A 17,668-nucleotide genomic window follows, 5' to 3' on the forward strand; every position below is an offset into this window, starting at 1 on the left:
CCACTGATCCATAAAATCATTCCAGAAGCAGCCGTGCGGCTTTTAACAGGTTCCAAGGACCTAGACTTACTGTTTAAATAAAACATAAACAAGAGAAAATATCAAACCCATTAATCTTTCATTAAGCTAGCCGGATAAAAAAGAATCGCTTAAAGTATCATTCGTTACCATGACTGAGGGTGAAACCCCCCCCCCCAGCCAACATCAAAGGCTTCTCAAAGAAACGGAGAGGGAGAGAGAAACTCGGTTAAGAGAGTTTGGCAGAGAACCAGCTTGTGGATGGGTTTTAATTTCCTCTGACTCATAATGGCATCAAGGAGGAAGTGGGGACTGGAAACCCGGATGGGTTTAGAAGTGACACACAGTCAGCGTTTTATACAAAGGCTCCCGTAAACAATACACAGCTGGTTGCGAGAGTGCTTGGCTGGACGTGGACCTGGAGAGGCGGCTGAGGGCATGGACTCACGTGACCGTGACATCCGTAGTGTGGTTCAGGCTGTCCTTTACTCTAGGAGGGGTCTGCCACTGTCAGAGACAGGCTGGACCTCAGCTCTGATGTCCTCCTCTCTCACACGGTGGTTTGGAGGAGTATGGGAGGAGGGAGGGAGGAGGTAAGAGGGAGGGAGGGATGGAGGAAGGGAGGGAGGGGTCAGGATGTTTGTGAGGGCTCTGTAATTGCACCATTTAGGAGCAGATGGATGTTGCCATACAAGGAAGGAGAGGACATCTTACTTGCTCTTAGCATTTTGTGTTGAGTGACCTAGCTTGAGTCCTAGCCATATCTGAACATTATGCACAAAATGCAGAAATGAGTACAGTGTAAAAGTATTAGTACAGTATATACTGTGAGTCAAGTAGGAAATTGAAAAAATGGGTCAATTTGTGGTGAATAAACTGTTTCTTTGTTTTGACCTGGATATGTATATAGATATTTGGGACAGCACAACCTCTGTCTATAACCTCACTTTCCTATTTTCCCTCGGTCCTTTTTCAAAGTGTTAAAACAGCTTGGCAATGTCATGTAGTGTAATAGCATGCAATGTCATGTAGTGTAATAGCATGCAATGGAATGATGTGTTCACTGTGAGTCCACATGGCTGAATTGGAGAGGAACTGATTCACGAGAGCGTACCATGTTGTAACATCTAACACCTGTCCTGACACAGGGTCTCTCTCAGACCACACTCGTTTTCTGTCAAGAATAAGACAGATCGCTTCCAATATATTCCTCAAGCCCAGCGTATTGCGTAAGTTAGTCATGCCTTACTGAATTAAACATGGCGAGATGATTTTCTTTTTATCTGCAGCCAATGTGCTAAATTTGACCACGGCTATTGATACTAGCCCGTCTCTAATTTCCTCTTTGATGCAGAGGCCTAAGAGCTTCAGATGTATCAGTTTGTCTACACTATGAGGGTTTGAATCCCAAACATCCACTCAACCCACATGTAATATGTAAGTGAAATCCTTTCTTAGACGTGCAGAGATGTTTTTTCTTTGTCGCTTTGGTCTCTGGGGTTGTAACATCCTGCAAATGAAATGACCGGAGCCAGCAACCACGTCTGGGAAGGTCAACTGCCTCTTTTTTCGTCAGGGAAATGCAGAGCCCTTTGCCGCTCCAACGACACACAGTCTGAAAATAGCCTCGTCCACGACGCTAGTGTTGCTTTCTTAATCACAACAGATCTGTCCTCAACAGAACCATCCAGGGATATCTACTGACCTTCTCTTACTGTACGCTCCAGTTTAGACGTTACAAAACGATAATTGTGTTTTAATTAGCTCTGAGATGTTACAAATGCTTGTTTTGGTACTGTAGGACCCCCCTTTGTCAGTGTGGAGTTGTGATGTTTTGGGAACAAGCAGGGATGAAAGCCTAGGCTCCTGTGGCTAATGAGATACCGAGGCAGTGGGAATGATGGTTTTAATTACTGCCGAGGACTCATCTAAAGGAGGGATAGCTGAAGAGCATGCTGTGTGTCTTAGGTTGGGAGTTCAGGCCAGTGCCAGTCATGCTGTGCCTGCTCGCCTTTGATGCTCACTTCCCTCTGCTTGTCTTCCCCCCTCCTGCTTATTAGATTCCTGCCGCACAATGCTCCACTGCACCTTTGTTCAAGCCGATGCTTTGGACAAAAAGAAGCATAACGACTAAAATCTCAACTTTAACCCCCCCCCCCCCCGGCACTCCTCCTCTGCCCCCCTCCTCTTTCAGGACAGTGCAAATAGCAACTTAATCTTTTTGTGGAAATGAAATCGCTGGTAGTCCTAGTTGGGTGATGGCTTTTGGCTGAAACCCAAGGAAGGGAGTTTTGTGGTGGGGAGGAACTACTGGATCCTTCCTGCTCGGTGTGGAACAGGACAGATAGGCATCACAGCCCAGGTGTTCCAACGAGGAACTGTAAATCAACACAAAGCAGCTTCCGGTGGAAACAACCCCAAACTCCCTTCGACAACTGAACACGCCCGCTTTCTCTCGGTCTGTGAAGAAGGGGGCGGAGTGTGGGAGATACCTCGGTCCTCCCGTGTGACGCTGCCGACGCCGAGCCGGGCAGCGTGTGTGAGTTCTCTCTCCGCCTGGGAGCAGCAGGAGGGTGTTGCTACGCGAACGCTCTCTGTTCCCCCGAAGCCCAGCTGTGGCCCGGCCCTTTGTTGACTTTTCAAAGATCACATGGGCCCCCTCTCAGAGGCTCACTCTGAGGGGGCACCGCCTCTGTAGGATGGCTGCTGTGGTCAGCAGGGAGCCCCCCACCTCCTTATCCTCCTGCCCCCCCCCCCCCCCGCCCTACACAAAAGACAACAGCCAAGCAGAATGTTTCCACATGTGGAGACCATACAAAACAACACAAGATTCAGCTCGAGACGATTTCTATCACTATGGAGTCCGCCAGGTGTTCCAGTGTTCCTCTCGTCTCTGACCAGGAAGGCAGGCGCCATGACAACACAATGAGAGAAGGACGTCTTCCTTCTTTGTGGTCCAGATTCTTTAGCTGTTTTTTTCCTAGTCCTCCCCGCTGTGTTTTTTCCATCTGTTGCTGTATCAACATATGAGCTGTGAAGGCCCGAGGTGTGTCAAGGTCCTTGGAGGAGTGGGATCTTTGTTATCGAATGTAGAGGAAACAGCTTTTTCCAAATAGAAACGAAATCGAACTTCAAGTTGTCCTTGGCACTAATGTTTTGAGAGAGTGGAAGTTATTTCTGGACAATATTTCAGACTTTTTAGGAACCCACTGAACCTGCTACTGTGCTAATAAACAATCTTACACTTTTTCCTTCAAGGTTTTGTTTCAAACTAACTTTTGGCTTTTTGCTAACAAATCGACATGGCACCCAAAGAGCGATCTGACAGCTGGATTCTGTCAAGTTTGTTTAATGTCAAAACAGTCAGTTCAAGCTCACATAACAGTCCAAGTGGTCACTACCAAACTTATGACCCATCTTTAAAAAAACATATCTTTCTTAAACCCCTTTAAAGATATGGTTTTAGGAGACTTGTCAAAACAAGTCTTTCTGTGAAAATAAATAACAAGGGTGTCATTGTCAACTCTCATCTCTGTTGGTGCCTTTCTTAGTTTGTTATCTATATTATTTGGATTTACCTAAATACATTTGCATCATTGTAAGGCATGGTGGGGTGTACTCACGAGAACTACTACAGACTTCGATGTGAATAGAAAATGTTAAAGAAAATGTCCCTCACAGTCATTCTTCTTTGGAGGATCTTTCAGTGGCCATTTGTTTCCACTTACTGGACTTCAAAGACACTCCTACTACTTGGTCAGGACTGTATTTAATGGAGATAATAGCAAAATAGCACTGTTTATTAAAGATTAAAGGCAAGGAACCTTTTAAACTATCAGGGAGGGTACAAAGCTTTGTCGTGGGTTAACTATTTTGGGGTAGAAACCCCCTTTCACAGTTTTGTGCTGGCTGACTCAGCTTGATGTTTAAAAGAGTTCTGTGATAAGCAGAAGATGTGAGTTTCAGACGTATATCAAAGCTTCCAGTAGAAATGTTCATGGGGATTTTTGTGCAAAGTTTTTTCCTATCTAGTGTGCAAGTGGCTGGTTTAAAACTATTAAACATGTGAGACATAAAGGTCCCTCTGTGTGTGTGTGTGTGTTTGTGTGTTTGTGTGTATGTGTGTGTGTTTACATTTGCTTGGCTGTGGGTGTGTGTGCATGTGCGTGCAGAAGGTACTATTTTACAGAGGGATTGCGGTGATGCTGAGAAGATTAGGTTCCACAGCAGGCAATAGAGTAATCTAATTTTCCTAACCCGCTTACTGATATCATGCCATGGTACATCCTTATTATTCACAATCCACTCTTGTTCTACTTTTGCAATCAGGAGTGGGAGCTTATGGCACTATTGCTATTCCTTTGGAAGGCTTTCATCTTGCTTTGTTCTTCTGGTTTAGTCCAATCAGGTTGCGGAGGTTTAGGGGACACAGTGTTGACCAGCGTAAAGCACTACCATACACTAAAATGACGTTCTGAGAAGGAAATGTCTGTTTTAACCCTTGTGTTATCTTCGGGTCATTCTGACCCATCAGTCATTGTGACCCACCGTCGTATTGCGACAAATTTACCTCATACAAAAACAAAGTGAAGCATTTTCTTTTAACTGTCGGGCTGTCTCAGACCCCCCACATTGGAATGGTTAAAAGAAAATTATTTGTATTTGTTTTTGTATTGGGTAAAATTGGGTAAACACAACGATGGTTCGTTATGAACCTTTGGGTCATGTGACCCGAAGGCAGCACGAGGGTTAATGGCGACGATAATAATGAGTTTCATCCCCATTTCTAGTTTGGTTTGCAGTCCAAGGCCATAGAACAGGCTTCTGTCAAAGTACAGCGCCCACTCATTTCCATTGGGCCTAGATGTCTCGCAGTAGTTGATTAGAGTAAGTGTGGGATCCACACTGTTGGGGGGAGCCGGGCCAGCTTGAAGCCTGAAGCGTACTCATCAGCATCCCTGGCAGGGGGCACCTTTCTCAGCCCAGCACGGCTCAGCTCGCTGCTCACTCTGTGCCTCGCCTTTTCTTCTTTTCCTTTCATTTTCCCTCTCTTTTTTTGGGGAGCCACGGCCTTTGTTGTTTGATGTGGGGACGGGGTGGTGTTTGACGGAAACTTTTTTTCTTTCTTTCTTTCGCGCAAAGAAGGCCTTTATAGTATGTGTCCGATGCCTTATCGTTGAACTGAAAGGTGGTGTGATAGATAATGCTATTTTCAGGAAGGACACCACTGTTTTATCAGCTTGCTACCGTATCTCCTCCACGAAAGCACCATGATGGCTGGCCTTCACTTTTTCAAATGTGATGTAGGCCTTGGTTTCAACACTTACAATGACATGTCGCTTTTTTCTGTGCATTTCCAATAAGGCCACCCTACTGAGAGTTTTTAAACTTATGTTAACTGCAGTATAAGTAGGTAAAATACATGTTTGCATATCCCTGATTTTTTATTTTTATAGAATAAGAGTATTTATTCCACAATCTATTTGTAATGATCTACAATGACAGAGCTGCACCTGATTGAGTTTGATAGTTAAACTCATTGTCCAGGAGTTACAGTTGCAGCAAGCAACAACTAGATCAGTGATGTAGTCAAGGGTCTGCAAACATATAGGAACAAATCCACTTAAATTATGGATATGCAGCCCAGCTACTTCTCAGCCACCACTAACCAAAAATAAATGGAACCATTTCAGGTCCTTAGCTTTTAGAGTATACCCCTTTGTTCAGTTACTTACACCCCCTAGTCCAGTTTTCAGAAAGAATCTAATTTGGTGTTGCCTACAGGGAATTTATCCTTTTCGCTTAGTTCAAAAGGAGGTTTGAGTCTGAGTGTTAAATGATCACATTATGGTCTATTTACTTCTATTTGCATTTAACTACCCGTCATAAACATTTACTGACCGTGTTTGGAATTCAACAGACAAACCTTGTTGTCTTTTCTCTTGTAACTTTCTCTTTGTGTTCAGTTTTGGAAAAACAAGAATATGTGACGCTCCCATTAAAGATGCTTACCAAAGCATTATTCAATTTTTAACATGGAACATTAATGTTTATGAAACATATTCCCCTATACCCAACCCCCCTCTCTCTCTCTCTCTCTCTCTCTCTGTCTCTGTCTCTCTCTCTGTCTCTCTCTCTGTCTCTCTCTCTGTCTCTCTCTCTGTCTCTCTCTCTCGAGCAGGTAAACAGTGACTGGAGCAATTCCTCTCAGACTGGTCCCTCAGGTCTGAATCTCTAATCAGTCTTAGATCTCAGACATGAAAGACCTGCGTACGTCTTCTTCAAAATGCCCTCTAAAGGTGCCAACTTCTTTTTTATAAAGGATGAAGGTTGAAGGGGGTCAGGGTTTGGGAGGAAGTGGACAGAGATAGAAAAGGCAACTTGCTATCTGACTCTCTTAACGCAGTATAGTAAGAGAAAAAGTGGACTTCAAAATCCCTAATCCTTAAACATCAGAATCTTTCATCGAAGTCAGGGGGTACAGTGACACATGAAAGTAAATGGCCCATTCCAGTCTTTTAGAAGACTTATGGTTTCTTTAACGATAGAAGATGTGGTTTGGGTTCAGTCTTAGGCCTATATGTTTACCTTTATAGGTGCTAGAGACACAACAACATGCATCAGGACTCTCTGGGCTCCAGTGATGTTGGGGAAACAACCCCCCAAAAAATCGACATTGTGAATTTCGCGTTGCAAAAATACGATTAACGTTTAATGTGCAAAGGTTTGAAAATAGTATTTATATTTTTTTAAATACTGTAACTTTTAGTTTACTTTCCCCTTTTAACAACCAGAGTTGTCTTTGCTTAGATCTGTTTACAGACATCCACCAAAACAGGCATTTCCCATTGATCTTTACCACGTCAAAACAAACGATGGTGATGAGACAGAACAAAGTGGCCCCATGGAGAGACTTCCGTAGTGTAATGAACACGAACACAAACCAACACTACACAGTAATTGTGCAGAATTCTGCCATCGAAAATAAGACCATTAGACTGTATGACACAGACAACATCAATTAAGAGACAAATATTATCAGGGTTACATGATATTATGAGATGATGGCTTTGATAATATGGCCTTGTCTTTTTTTTTATCCTTCTAGGCCCTTTTTGGGAGATACTCCCATTCTCGGTGTCACTGGTCTATTAGATTGGACACAGATCTGTCCTTTAACGCCACCTAGTGGATCTTTCCATAGATCGCATCAGAAAATGTCTAATCGCAGTCAATCCTCGCCTGGCCTGCAGCACGAGGCCAGGCAACATTAATGTCCTTGCGCATATCCAAAATAGTTCCTTTATTCGCCGGGGATGATAACGTCTTGTATGTTTCTAACATGTAACAATTATTGTCTAAATGCTTTGGTATACTTTATAAGATCACTAAAATAAACTACATAAAGGTGGTACAACTCTATTTTGATAACGGTTTGCGGAATGGTATATGGTTGTGACATGACCTATATGTACCTGAAGAAGGAGCGCAATATTTCAGTACGCAGCTGCCTGTCAGTCGTAGATTAATTAATGAACTAACTAGAGAAAGTAAGTAATGAACGTTATATCTATGTTTTAGAGAATATACATTTAGAGATTTCTTACATATATTACATAGTCTTATAATACATAAGTATTCGAAATCGAAGAATTACAAAACTGTAAACCAGCTCACACCTACCAATTAGTTAGCTTATTAGCCATCCTACGTTTACATTTTGTGCCTCGGTCGCTTGAGGCCGTAATACGTTTTATTTCATGTTAAATGTATGCATACTAATGTTAAGTTTTGTATTTGTTACTAGAAATACAAAAAGTCGACAAATCTCGAATTACAAATTAGAACTAGCTTTATTAGGTGCTGTATTTTCAGGAGCCTTGCACGTGCTTAGTGAGTTTGATTTAACGCGGTCCACATTAGTGACGACTTGTTCCAATTCCAGTGAAAGTATATTTGTTAGAGGAATGTTACAAATGTTTGCCGATGTAAGACTTATTTAAAAGTAAGTAGATGGCTACCACATGTTCATGATGTCTTTCTAGTTTATTACCATTCAGCGACCTAATTGTGATCTCTGATTTGGGTGCATTTGGTGCAGTATTTGGGTGCATATTAGTTACATGACTCAACATACTGCAGCAACACGTGGTAGCTAGATAGCCATATAATCTCACAGCCTTCTACAGGTGAATCTGCAATTTACCAGAAACCGAAAATGACGGGTCGCGCACGAGCAAGATCTAGAGGCAGAGCACGCGGTCAAGAGACCGGGGCTCCCGGAGTGGTGAGTAAAATCTGCATGATGGAAGAGACGCCTGTCGTGTCCCATGCTAAAACCATTGTGTATCTAGCAATAATTATACTAAACACGACTATACTCACTTTCACAAAGACTTCCCAGGAACCAGCCCTCCCTCCGTCTGAGGGCGACCTCGTGGGCCGCGGAAGACAGAAAACGGCTCCGGGAGCAGCGGCCACTGAAGGTACAACTCAACCTGATCACCAGCCTCACCAAGTTCACATTTGTCATTGTCGTGATTATAAAGATGTGTTTACCTTGGTAATGGTGTGTGTCATTGCACAGTTTGTTTTTTAAGATGTTAGAGGGGAAACTTGATACTGATCCATTTGTATTGGTTCTGCTCTCGCCCGCCCCACAGCTGTCCTCCAGATATCTGCAGGCTTCCAGCAGGTGAAGATTGGAGAGCGAGGAGGACGTCGCAGGGATTTTCACGATGCAGGAATCTTCACCAGGCAGGCCATGGACCATGTCAAGGAATCCAAGACTGGTTTGTGTGCTTTTTCAGTCGTAACAAAGCGCCATTTAACATGTTTTCATTGCTGTTGTGTTTTGCATCAATTGAGTAAAACCTCAAAATGAGCAACTCTTTATTCTTTACATTAGTTTGTAACCAAAACAACTTTTTCCTCAGGTACTTCTGGCTCCCCCATCGAACTGAAGGCCAACTTCTTCCGCATCCTGTCCCGGCCTCAGTGGGTGCTGTACCAGTACCACGTTGACTTCAAGCCCCCCATGGAGTCCCGCCGCCTGCGCTCGGCCCTCCTGTTCCAGCACTCCGAGACCCTGGGCATGGCTCGCACCTTCGACGGAGCCCTCCTCTTCCTGCCTCAGCGGCTGCCCAACCCGGTAGGAACCCTCCAGCTGGCACTGGCTGTGATCAGCGCACACTACAGATCAATCAATTCACGAACTGCTGTACAGGAGGAAACATTATGATTCCAGAAAAATAAAGCATGTATATTAAAGGTAAAAGTAGAGATATCAAAGATAAAACGATACAGTGCTTTTAAAATCCAAAGAGAATAAGTAAGTCTTTGGAGCAGGCTTGAAGGTTAAATAAAGGGTGTGATGATATTAATAATCAAGTATATAAGGGTATAAGGTTCTTGAGCTCAGTCATAAATGGTTATGTAGATATATAAATGTACATAATCTCCATAAATGGGATGGATTATCACCCAGGCTTAAATCCTGTAAAAGGATGAATAGATGTTAGTAGCGAGGCTGTAAATGAGCTGAGAAGCACAGACAGTGAACACTTTGTGCTGTAGGAGACAGTTCTGCACAGCGAGACCAGACACGGAGAGAAGGTCCAGATCACGGTCACCCTGACCAACGAGCTGCCCCCCACCTCCCCTGTGTGCCTGCAGTTTTACAACATCATCTTCAGACGGTCAGTCACACTTCCAGCCCACTGGGGTTGTAAAATAGCATGCGTCGGCTAAATGTAGAGAGAGAGAGGAGAGGGGAGAGTGTGAGTGAGTGAGTGAGTGAGAGAGAGAGGGAGATGTAAAGCAGAGATAATGACCCCTGTGTGCTCCTCCATCTCTTTTGTAAAGTGAATCTCTTAATAAATAGGAATGTGCCAGTCAGTAATGTGCCAGTATCTGGTGGTGAACCAACTCTCTTCCCTCGGTGCGTGAATTAACATCAGCACTGGGGTCCTTCATGTAAATGAGCCATATTTCATATTAGATGTAAAACCCTGTGCTAATCCAGTCCAAATCAATCAAATAGTAAATCGAAATTTAACTTTATGACATTTTCTAGTAGCGTGTAAAAGTACCTCCCCTCCTCCCCGGTATGAGCTTCCACTGCCTGTTATCTCTGATGTGGTCTGTCTGACGTAGGGTTCTGAGGATGCTGAACATGCAGCAGATAGGCCGCCACTACTACAACCCTGACGACCCGCTCAACATCCCCCAGCACAGGTCGGTAACTCACCTGGACTCGTCTCTCACGGTCGGCTCAGAGGCTGAGTGCTGCTGGGAGTCGTAGTTTTCTCAGTCTTGTGCGTTTGTGTAGATACTAAGCAGTGTGTACAATGTGTGTGTGACACAGGCTGACCATCTGGCCTGGCTTCACCACCACCATCCTGCAGTACGAGTCGAGCATCATGCTGTGCACGGACGTGAGTCACAAGGTGCTGCGCAGTGAGACGGTGCTGTCCGTCATGGCCGGCCTGCGGCATCAGTGTGGCGAGCAGCGCTTCCCCGAGGCCTGCACCAAGGAGCTGGTGGGCCTCATCGTCCTGACCAAGTAAACCCCCTCACACACCCCCGGACCCTCCTCACTGTTCTGGTCATCCTGACCACGCTGATGTTCACTCTGTAAACAACTGAAAAATGAAATCATATTCATAACTAAACGTAAAAAGTTTTCAGGGGGGGAGGACCCTTACACTCCCCAGCAGATTTCGTCCCCCCCAATGTTGACTCCATGGCTACGGCCTTGCTCTGATCCAATCACCATGATGCTCTGATCCAATCACCATCTCCAGGTACAACAACAAGACCTACCGGATCGATGACATCGCCTGGGACCACACGCCCAACAACACCTTTAAGAGAGGAGACGCGGACATCTCCTTTAAGAACTACTACAAGACCGTAGGTCCTCCTCAGGAGACGAGGGGACGGGGATGGTCCCCGGGTCTGCTGTTCTGAGACCACCTGATCCTTGTTTCCGCAGCAATACGGTCTGGACATCGTGGACAGCAACCAGGTGCTTCTGATCAGCCACGTGAAGAAGCTGGGGCCTGCTGGAGCTCCGCCCCCCGGGCCGGCCTTGCTGGTGCCTGAGCTCTGCTACCTAACAGGTACCTCCACACCTGTATGGACAGTGAAGCAGTTATTAGGAGTCAGTGCTCATGAGGTCATAGCCACATCCGCTTCTTCCCCAGTTAGACGGTGTCCAATCAGAGCAAACCACTGCTGGTGCTGTGGTATGTATTTATGTATTTCATTATTCTTTTGCCTCTATTTCCTCAACTCCCCAACAGGCCTGACTGACAGGATGCGCAGCGACTTCAACATCATGAAGGACCTGTCCTCCCACACCAGACTGACCCCAGAGCAGAGGGAGAGCCGGCTCACCCGCTTCGTCAACAACATCCACAAGTAGGACGTCCATGGCTGGACCTGTAGATTTACTGTTAAGTCCTAAAGCCAGATGACTGGTGCGCCCCGGGGGGCCATCAGGTAGAGCGTGTACCGCTCCGGGTTCGATTCCACCCTGGGCCGTTTCTGAGCGTATTCCCCCCTCTCTCTCCCACACATTTCCTGTTCATCTCTGTTGAATAAAGCCATAAAAAGCCCCAAAAGAGAAATGCATTGTGGTCAACGGGGTCACACAGTGACCACTTCCTTGTTTGTCCAGGAACACAGAAGCAGAGAAGGAGATGAGTACATGGGGGCTGAACTTTGACAACAAGCTGCTGAACCTCACCGGCAGAGTCCTCCCAGCGGAGAGGATCATCCAGGGCTCCAGATCGGTGTGTCATCATGACTGAAGAATATATTATCACTATCACTAACACAGGGCGCTTTTGTGTTGTCTAAACTATTTGTACCCCAGCTCTCACAATGCCAAACAAACCTGTCTTCATAACTCCTTTTTCAAGCCTCCTATCATAATATGACTATCATAATATGACACTTAAGTTAGCAGCCTCGTAAAACACAGGCTTTAACGGATTGTGGTTCCTCTCCCAGTTTGATTATAACCCCTGGGCGGCCGACTGGACCAAGGAGATGAGGGGGCTGCCCCTGATCAGCTCCCGGCCCCTTGACAAATGGTGCATCTTCTACACCCGCCGCAACTCTGGCGAGGCCCAGGCTCTCCTGCAGACGCTCACCAAGGTGTCCCAGCCTCTGGGCATCCGCATGCAGAGGCCTGAGATGTGAGTAGACCTACGACCACCGCAGCGCCATCTAGTGGAGTGGGGTGTTGTTGCAAGTGCAGCACTTGTGATGTGGATTTCGCTGTGACATGTTGACACGCTCCTGTTAGAACAGGAGTCAGATGGGGGGGTTTTGACGTGTTACTGATGCGCTGTGTGTCCTGTGGTCAGGGTGGAGTATGAGGACCGCCAGGAGTCTCTCCTCAGAGCTCTGCAGCAGCAGGTCCACCCAGACACCCAGATGGTCAGTCTGCATGGCACGCTTCCATTCATTCTCCTTCTTTATTTTTAACTTCTTTAAACAAGATGATGTTCCAAGATGATGCATTTTATGCATGCTCTCCATTCAAAACATACATGTACGCGTACAGACGTATCGCAGAACACACACAGCCGTCTACAGCCAGACCTCAGCCACCTTTCTCCTCCCCTCCCCCCCTCCTCCAGGCGGTGGTGGTGTTGCCCAGCAACAGGAAGGACAAGTACGACAGTGTGAAGAAGTACCTGTGTGTGGACTGCCCCACGCCCAGCCAGTGTGTGGTGTCCCGCACCCTCAGCAAGCCCCAGGCCCTCATGACGGTGGCCACCAAGATCGCCATGCAGATGAACTGCAAGATGGGAGGAGAGCTGTGGAGCGTGGAGATCCCAGTGAGTGCGGCGCGCAACCAGGAGTCAGGTGGCTGAGCGGTGAGGGAATCGGGCTAGTAATCCGAAGGTTGCCAGTTCGATTCCCGGTCATGCCAACTGACGTTGTGTCCTTGGGCAAGGCACTTCACCCTACTTGCCTCGGGGGAATGTCCCTGTACTTACTGTAAGTCGCTCAGGATAAGAGCGTCTGCTAAATGACGAAATGTAAATGTAAACCAGGCGACTCCCGACCAATCGTATCTCGAGGCTGAGAATGCATTGTGGGTTATGACCCACATGGGTCTGTGGTAAAGCATGGTTGTAGTGTTGGGGTTTACGTCACCTCTCGTGCCCCACAGCTGAAGCAGTTGATGATCGTGGGGATCGACTGCTACCACGACACGTCGGCAGGGAAGAGGTCCATCGGTGCTCTGGTGGCCAGTCTGAACCAGGGCATGTCCAGGTACGACGCATCCTTCATCCTCGGCTCCTCGGGGCAGTAACGGCAGCAGTGCCCGCCCTCCTCCTTAGACACCAGGTCCTGGGGTGGCTTAGCTGAGGGGAGCCGTGTTGGAGAGGGTGGTCAGGTGTTCACATCTGATGAGAGAACTTCAGAGATGTGAGGCAGCTAGACTGACGATCAGTGCAATGACGACTCTGACAGTACGAGCGGCCATTTTGAACGGCAACTCAAACCTGTTTTCCCAGGTGGTTCTCCAAGTGTGTGCTGCAGAACCGGGGCCAGGAGATCATGGACGGGCTGAAGGTGGCCCTGCAAGGCAAGTCCAGTCGATGGAAAAGCCTAACACATGAGCTACAATGTGGGATAACTCCTACCTTGTGAAAGTGTTGCAATGTCGTTCTTAGTTTCAGCCTCTGAATAGGAAGGTCGCCATGCGTGTTGTTGAAGTGGCGTGTTGTTGCAGGTGCTCTAAAATCTTGGCTGAAATACAACAACTGCCTGCCATCCCGCATCATCGTGTACCGAGACGGCGTGGGGGACGGCATGCTGCAGAGCGTGGTTAACTATGAGGTGCCCCAGATCATGGAGTCCATCAAGACCATGGGCCAAGACTACGCGTAAGACCGGCTCACCGACCGGCTCACTGACCGGCTCAGCCAGACCTTCCCTCGTGTCTGTCCTTCCTGCACACCACCTAAGGTAACATGAACAGATTGTGGTTGGTCTCATGCCCCTCCCTCTCTCCAGCCCCAAGCTGACCGTGGTGGTGGTGAAGAAGCGCATCAGCTCCAGATTCTTCGCCCGCATCGACGGCAAGCTGGCCAACCCTCCCCCTGGAACCGTCATCGACACAGAGGTCACCCGTCCCGAATGGTACGCCCTGGATTCAAACCCCTCCGGCATTACTAATATATAATACACAATAAACAGTCTGACGGATGTAAATGCTCCTGTTTGAGGTGTTGGCATGCGTGTGCTGTGATTGGTCCATTCCAGGTATGACTTCTTCATCGTGAGCCAGGCCGTGCGTATGGGCAGCGTGTCTCCCACCCACTACAATGTGGTGTACGACAGCAGCGGCCTCAAGCCTGATCACATGCAGAGGCTCACCTACAAGCTCTGCCACATGTACTACAACTGGCAGGTAGGACCGCTGAGCTGGATGGGGCTCTAAAACAGTGGTTCTCCACCCTGGTCCTCAGGTACCCCCTTCCCTGTCCTGCATAGATGTGTCCCTGCTCCCAACACACCTGATTCTAATGAATGGGTCGTTATCTAGTTATGGAGAAGCCTGACAACGACCCTTCATTAGAATCAGGTGTGTTGGGAGCAGGGACACATCTATGCAGGACAGGGAGGGGGTACCTGAGGACCAGGGTGGAGAACCACTGCTCTATACCAGCCTCTCAGCCCTGGGTGGATGTACTACACTTACTGTTTGATAGCCCTTATGTGGTCCTGCATTGCTTGGTTGTGACTGGTAAGCCTTATTGGAGTATTGTGTGTGTGTTCTTCCAGGGCATCATTCGTGTCCCTGCCCCTTGCCAGTATGCCCACAAGCTGGCCTTCCTGGTGGGGCAGAGCATCCACAGACAGCCTGACCAGAACCTGGATGACTTCCTCTACTACCTGTGAGACGAGCCCAGCTACCCTGCTGGGAGGCTAGATCACTTCTGTTTTTGAGAGAACATTTAGTTTCCACAAAAGTGTTGTTTTAATATTGCTTGTTTACATTTCAGCCATTTTGAATGGCTACTTGATTGTTTCATTTTTATAATTTAACGTTCTAGTCATTACGTCTAAAATTCAGTTGTTTTAGTAATCAAAGAAAAAATGTGCATCAAATTCCATTTAAATGTTTGTTTAATAATAAATAATTTTAGATTATAGTTCTAACTGTTCTAGCATTCTGAAAGACCTCAGTATCCTAGTAGCTGAATTGGCACCTTTGTTTCCCTACAAAATAAAGCATTCTGGCCATAGTTTAGAGAGGTGTGCGCGTGCTGGGTCATGGATGGATGCTTACAGGAACTGGCAGTGTGGTTACAGTAGAGCGGGGATATTCCAGTTGGCATGGGGAGGATGTTTAGCTGCATGTCTCACTCATCTTGATACCCATGTAACTTCATCTGTAAGCTTGATAACGACCCATTTAGTATCAGCTGTGCTGGAGCAGGGAAACATGTTAAACATGCAGGACAGTGGGCTCTAAGGACCAGGGTCGAAGGCTGCTGTATGTCACAGGTGAGGCATGGAAACTGAAAGCAATATGACAGCAGGGCAACACAACTGTACAAAATATCAAATTTATTTTCATAAAAAAATTGCACATGCACACCCATACAATATTTTGTAACCACCAATATAGGCTGTTATCTCCATAAAGCTAGCACACAATTGCAGATTTTTAAAACATTATGGTTTAGAAGACACCATGGGGAAAGCTTGCACTGTTTGATTATAAAGTTTTAATGTACAAAAAAGGCAGTCTGAAAATCAAGTATAAACATTTAAAAACAATTTACAAATGGACAAAGTACAAAAAGAGCAACAGTCGCTCAAACAATATGTATAGAAGCAATGACAACTCATCATGGTTTATGAAATGTACATATATTAATCGTAGTTTAAACGCCTGTTTGGCTGAGAAATGTACAGAACATTATACAGAATGCTTTTCATACATTCTTTTTTGGCAGTCTCAGTTCAAATCTCATGTCAGTTAACAAGTTAATCAGATTTTTGAGGTGGATTCAAGGATGGAATGGTTAACGGAAGATTGTGAGATAACAGGAAGAAAAGGTTTGATTTCACAAGTCTGGACCAGAGGTACAGTAGTTAGACATCTGCACAACCCTTAGGAATAGTATTGATACATTGGCTTTCAATTCATCATACATTCACTACTATGCTAGTTGGGTAAGGATATAAAGACAGTACTCTTGCCCAGTACCATAAGCACAGGACATAGGATAATCACATGGTTTTCTATTGGAAGTATGACAGATGCCAGCCTTTCTGTATTCTATTTGACTTTAGGGGGTCACCAATGGAGGTAGGCTTGTGTTTTGTTGATAGGACACTTCTATAGTCATTTATAGAGCTAATTGACTAGAGGGTCACTCAATCAAATCTGACGGCATGTTCAGGGTACAGCAAGCCACAAAGTAACTTCCCCAATGCTCTCAAGTCTTAAAACTCAACAGGAACACGTGTACACGACGAAACAGATGAATAGTAAATGCATATTATGACTCACTCGTCTTGCGGTTATACGTGAACGTTGATCTCATGTAAGCTCTACCTGGAAGGCCGTGTTGATTGGGTGATGCCCTTCTGTTGTCACTTCCTCTGGTGCACCACTGCACACACGAGGGACTGGAAATGCCGTTAACGTTCGAGTACAGAGTATAACACAAAATATATACTTGTAAAGTGCCTTAACGTCTTTGTCATGAGTTATTTGTGCGAAATGAAGAATGTATGCAGGGATTAAATTAGATTTTCGAAGACCAAATGTCTTCCAACTATGGCAATTAAAAAGCAATCGTCTTTTTTTTTTTCACTTAGTCTAAGGGAACGGACCATCAGTGGTTTGAATTTCCGTGAGAAAACTTCCTCTGAAAATCCTCTCCCCACTCCTAATTCCACCTCGTGTCTGAAGTTTCAAACAAGCTGTGAAAGTTCAGGCCCCCCAGAAAACACGACACTCATACAAGCAACAAGCTGCACGTCACTAGTCTGGATTTGCAAATACATTTCATTTTCTGAAATAATGCAACAACATTAATGCATATAGGACATAGAAACTCTCCAGTTGACAAGATACAAACCATTGTGCATTTATAAGGCAGATACATGTACGGCTTTTCATGTCCGTTCAACTATTTCAAAAGAAATAACATAATGCTGTTGTTTAGAAACCCTATCCCATCTATTCATGTGCTTGTCCATAGGGAGTCTGAAAAATAGTCCCATAGCTAACTCATAGATCTGGTCTCACCACAGCTTCTGTCTAGAGCGATGTGATCTCTCATCTGCACCGATCCTGCCATTAAGAAGTTAACAAGACTTTGTGTACCTGGGCAGTATGTTCTGTTAAATCAATCTCAATATTTCACGTGTTCTTCGTAACAAAGATCCATGGTTCTACTGCATACTCATCTGAAACCAGTCAAACCGTGAATCTTAACAGAACTCCACGGTTCTTGCAAGAAGGTGGAGTCAGGTGGCTGAGCGGTGAGGGAATCGGGCTAGTAATCCGAAGGTTGCCAGTTCGATTCCCGGTCATGCCAACTGACGTTGTGTCCTTGGGCAAGGCACTTCACCCTACTTGCCTCGGGGGAATGTTCCT

At 45.9% G+C, this 17,668-nt stretch overlaps 1 protein-coding gene across 1 annotated transcript; it reads left to right on the top strand.

Moving 5' to 3' along the window:
- Window positions 1-7,374: 7,374 nt before the first annotated feature.
- On the top strand, window positions 7,375-15,294 carry piwil1 (piwi-like RNA-mediated gene silencing 1). Its single transcript, XM_062454695.1, has 21 exons — window positions 7,375-7,568; window positions 8,208-8,305; window positions 8,414-8,504; window positions 8,682-8,810; window positions 8,955-9,169; window positions 9,595-9,716; window positions 10,174-10,254; window positions 10,385-10,582; window positions 10,824-10,932; window positions 11,015-11,141; window positions 11,325-11,442; window positions 11,702-11,816; window positions 12,037-12,224; window positions 12,396-12,468; window positions 12,672-12,872; window positions 13,211-13,314; window positions 13,560-13,630; window positions 13,778-13,931; window positions 14,062-14,187; window positions 14,311-14,458; window positions 14,833-15,294. Exons 2-21 carry the CDS (start codon window positions 8,237-8,239, stop codon window positions 14,947-14,949), a joined length of 2,556 nt encoding a protein of 851 aa, XP_062310679.1. The 5' UTR covers window positions 7,375-7,568; window positions 8,208-8,236; the 3' UTR covers window positions 14,950-15,294.
- The last annotated feature ends 2,374 nt before the right edge of the window (window positions 15,295-17,668 follow it).

This window comes from Osmerus eperlanus, chromosome 28 (assembly GCF_963692335.1).
Source record: "Osmerus eperlanus chromosome 28, fOsmEpe2.1, whole genome shotgun sequence".
Classification (NCBI taxonomy): Eukaryota; Metazoa; Chordata; class Actinopteri; order Osmeriformes; family Osmeridae; genus Osmerus; species Osmerus eperlanus.

Excerpts from the sequence above, each read along its gene's own strand:
- piwil1 (XM_062454695.1), top strand. The coding sequence starts at position 8,237 with ATGACGGGTCGCGCACGAGCAAGATCTAGAGGCAGAGCACGCGGTCAA. Across the intron at positions 9,170-9,594 it reads CTCAGCGGCTGCCCAACCCG|GAGACAGTTCTGCACAGCGA; the intron begins GTAGGAACCCTC and ends TTTGTGCTGTAG. Across the intron at positions 11,443-11,701 it reads TTCGTCAACAACATCCACAA|GAACACAGAAGCAGAGAAGG; the intron begins GTAGGACGTCCA and ends TTGTTTGTCCAG.